The 4,308-nt window shown below is 41.6% G+C and overlaps 1 protein-coding gene across 1 annotated transcript in view; it reads left to right on the forward strand.

The window, feature by feature from the left end:
- LOC122143373 (B-cell receptor CD22-like) overlaps positions 1 to 2,765 on the forward strand; it is a gene marked incomplete at its 3' end in the record, with an annotated part of 9,380 nt that extends 6,615 nt beyond the window's left edge. The window contains exon 3 of the mRNA XM_042754035.1: positions 2,466 to 2,765. Within this exon, the coding sequence (XP_042609969.1) occupies positions 2,466 to 2,765 (300 nt within the window). The remainder of the gene's footprint in view (positions 1 to 2,465) is intronic.
- Positions 2,766 to 4,308: the final 1,543 nt, after the last annotated feature.

A 4,308-nucleotide genomic window follows, 5' to 3' on the forward strand; every position in this document is an offset into this window, starting at 1 on the left:
CCAAATTTTGCTTCAAAAGGAGAAGATGGCAAAAGATGTGACACAAGAACTTGGTCTCCTGGCTCAAAAACACGACGTTCCACCTGGGGATCATACAACCGTTTCATCCCTGCCTGTTGTTTTTTAGTTGAACTCTGGCCAATGCTCTAGCCTCAATTAACCTCTGTCTAAACCCATAAACGNTGAGCCTCCTTTTCCACCACAGAATAATTTAGCTGGTATGAGTTGAACTTGCGCGAAAAGAAGCTGACAGGCCGAACAACCCCCTGGTCAATAATAACTATCCACCATGGCGGTTCACTTGGATTCTCGGCACAGTGGTTTCAGTAAATCTACATGATATAATTGAGTTGAATTTTCCGAGACGGAGGGAAAATCACAATTTCACCACTCAGTCATTCGCGCGGCGCGCCTCCAAATTTTGCTTTTCCTTAAAAAGGAGAAGATGGCAAAAGATGTGATACAAGAACTTGGTCTCCTGGCTCAAAACACGACGCTCCACCTAGTAATCACAACCAGCCAGAATTCTACCGCTGTTTTTGAAGGAACCTCACAACGCTTCAGCCTCAACTCGAACTCGTCTAAACCGTACAACGGACACAATGGATTTTTCGGCGGAGTCAGAAATTTTGAGGGAACTTTGGTAACATGCCCAACAAGCTCCACAAAACGACCACATTTTGAAACGAAACTAATATTGCGCATACGCCCGAGGGGACTATCACCCGTGCTTTAGTGCACAACCTCAAAGTGCAGCCAGTAGTAACCAGGGAAAACCTCCTCCCAATCTACTGTCCAACTGACACCAATAAGCACGAGAAGAGACGTCATACCGTGTTTTGATGAAAATCTCTCGCCAATGTCCCTGGCTTCGCGGATGATGCACACTAGCAAGATTATGTTTGATTTTAAGCTGTTTAAAACCTGTTGGAAGAGATGAGAGAGGTAAGGTTAGTACCCTGATCACTTTGAATGATTTTAGGAATGCCAAAAAATGACATGAATTGTGACAAAGCTCTTACAATTGATGCCAATGTAATTGTTTACTTAATGGATAGGCGAAGGAAAGCGTCTTAGCCAAACACATGACCCCATTAACAAGTATTTTGCGCTCCCGATTTGAAGTATTGTATTGCAGGCTCATCTGTCTACCAGAATCACCCCTGATCTACTTTCAACATGTCGCGCCAAGTACTCAGACCAAGACAAACATCCTCCAAATGGAGACAGGAACTAACAAGTGGAATTTGCATTGATCAAAGGCCACACCTATCTCATTGGAGAGTTTACACCTTTGAGGGACAGATGGTGATTTGCCGAAAGCCACTGGGAGTTTACTGCTTGTAAGATTGAGACCATTGTATCAGTCACACTGGGAGCATTTCAAATGATACCAGAAACATGACTGTGAATATCGCTTGCAGTCATCTAGAGAATATTATATATTGGTGCATGACCATTCTGAGAGAGCTGAGTGAAGTGAAGGGCGGGTGAAAAAGGAACGCAGATGTATAGGTGAGAGAGAGGAGTTTTCCAGCATCTTCTCTCAGTGAGATCTGGAAACAGATGCCTGTATGATAATACATTGTGTTTGTAACTCTTACATATGAGGAAACCATATTAGTCACCACACAGCTGAACTCTGACTCTTCCCACTGCGGATCACAGGTGTGTTCTTGTTCTCCTGCAGATCTGAAACCAAAAGCCTGAACTCACATCCAGATTCTGCAGGAGCTGCACTGACAGGAAACACAGTGACTTAGATCGCAATAGCATGAATCCAGCCACTGGATGGGACTTTTTGCACAGTACAAACACACACTGAACTCCTAAGACACAGAAGAAAAAAAACAGACTATTACAGAGTGAAGAATTGATTCAGTGTCTGCTGGAGGCCCGGTACTGGTGTAAGAGCTGGAAGAGGAAGACCGATCTACTACACACAATACAGTGATGCACTACAATGAGGTAAATATTTACAGGTGAGAGAGAACATAGTATCTGACCTTTAACATGCAGATCCAGAAGACAATATCTACAGAACTTCTAAAACTTTGAATCAAAAAATAAATGCAATAATCTGTGTTTGTTTGGCGGTGAGGTCCTAAAAAGCTGTGAGTGACAGTTCGACCTGATGAGCGAGTGTTCAGAGGAGAAGCAGTAAGCTTTCTCAGATAATGATATAAAGTGGGGAGGAGACACTGAGTGGGCGCGATACAGATGGGAAGGGGGAACAAACTACAAACATAACTCAGTCTCAGCACAAGAGACTGAACATCAGCAGTGTTAAAGACTTTCACGGCTGATAAAATACGGCTGTAGAGGGCAGATGAGAACACTGTACTCTCAGCGCAGTGATGCTGTTACTCTGACTGTATCAGGTGAGTTTGTGTGTGTGTGTTCATTATCATCGAGAATGTGAACAGCTTCTCTCTCTATAATTGCATCTCATGTTGTGTGTTCAGCTGGAAGCTCAGGCAGCAGTCACGGGGAGTGTCTCCACAGCCGTGGCTGACTGGAGGAGACTCAGTGACTCTGATCTGTGAGGTTACAAGGGCTCCTCTACAGGCTGGGCCGTTCAGCTGGTTCAGAATTGATGATCGTGTGTCAGACCTTGTAGCAGCAGAGGAGCTGGAGAGGCTCTTACACACTCTCAGATCTGCTGCTCTACAGCACTACAGGAGTTTATCACGTGCAGAGCCAGAGAGAGGACGACCGGACCTGTACACAAGAACAGTAGCTTACACAGACACTGTGGATCACTGGTGAGTCTGTGTGTCACAGCATTTATGCTTGTGTGTTCATCTGTATTTGTGTTTCAGTACAGTCTCTGACACAAGCTGTGCAAAACATCAGAAATACTTCCCTCTATTTCTCAGTCTAGATCAGATCAAAGCACTGTCAAATACACTCATAATATATGCATGATAAAAATGTAGAGCTCAATTTAATCTTAATTTGCCAATTACAGATTTTATTACACAACACGTGTGCTATTGATTACAGGTGGGGTTTGTTCTTCTCAGGTCAGTGGTGCATGAGTCTCTCTGGTGATCAGTCCCAGCAGAAGTCAAGCTTACTTCTGCGTCTGAATCTCTCTCTGGGCTGTGAGGATCAGAGGAACTCTGCTGGATGGACCGTGAGAAGATACACAGACAGAAACACAGAAGATTGTTCAAAACAAACAGGATCTACATGTGAATCGTCTCTCTCAGCACATCCTGACTCTGGAACACTGGTGTCAGTCTGAATCTGGAAGCGCCATCCTCTCAACATCACTGTTCACGGTGAGTCAAATGACATATAAAACTAGATCAAATATAATAGATGATCTGTTTTAGATTAAAATATATTTAAGAATTTAGTTATGTGTTTAGGTACAACAGAAAGACATTGGCTGCTGTAATTCTGAGTAGTTGTGGATTATTCTGTGGTTCTGGAAGCATATTTTCACTTATTCTGAACACTAAATATCGAGATTTCAAATCAATAATAATAGAAAATACACATATTGCCTTCCTTATCTTAATAGATGTTTCTATGTCTGTACTGTACAATATGTATCACCATCATCTTCCTCCATGCATGTAATGTCTTGTGTTGTGTAGATGGGTGATGGATTCTAGAGCTTCTGTTGATCTGTGTTTTGATGGGACATACCTGACTCTACACTGTTTACATCGATCACTCTACAACTCCACGTCCTTCAGGATGATTTCTATAAAATACTTTTGATCCTCGCTCCAGAATCAGATGACAGGAGAGATGAGCATCACGACTGTCTCAAAGTCACATGAGGGTTTCTACTACTGTAAACAGAGAGAGGAGAGTCACTGCACAGCTGGATCTCAGTCAGAGGTGAGAGTCTGTGGTTTCATTTTATTTCATTCATGTGTAATCAGTCATTGACAGATGTTTATTCTTTCTACAAAACTTACATGAACTAAAATATAACTAACAAATCACATACACTGAAATTAATCAACATCCCACACAATTCCAATGAAATGAAGAGTGCATTAAGGACTAGAATAAAATTGTCACTACTTACTTGCTCTTGTGTTACCCAAACCTGTATGACTCTCTCTTCTGTGTAACATTTTTTTTTCATAAAATAAAAGTGAAACAGTTTTGTACACAGTTTCATTTAGAAACATTTTGAATGACAAAAGGGTGATTAAATGCTGACAGAAATTATAATTTAAGGGTAAATAAGCTATTTAATACAGAGCTAAATTATACAATTATAATAATTCTATTTCAATGCTTCTGTGTTTCCTCACAAAACAGCAATACGTAACTGATTTT

Source organism: Cyprinus carpio, unplaced genomic scaffold (assembly GCF_018340385.1).
Source record: "Cyprinus carpio isolate SPL01 unplaced genomic scaffold, ASM1834038v1 S000003149, whole genome shotgun sequence".
In the NCBI taxonomy this organism is placed as follows: domain Eukaryota; kingdom Metazoa; phylum Chordata; class Actinopteri; order Cypriniformes; family Cyprinidae; genus Cyprinus; species Cyprinus carpio.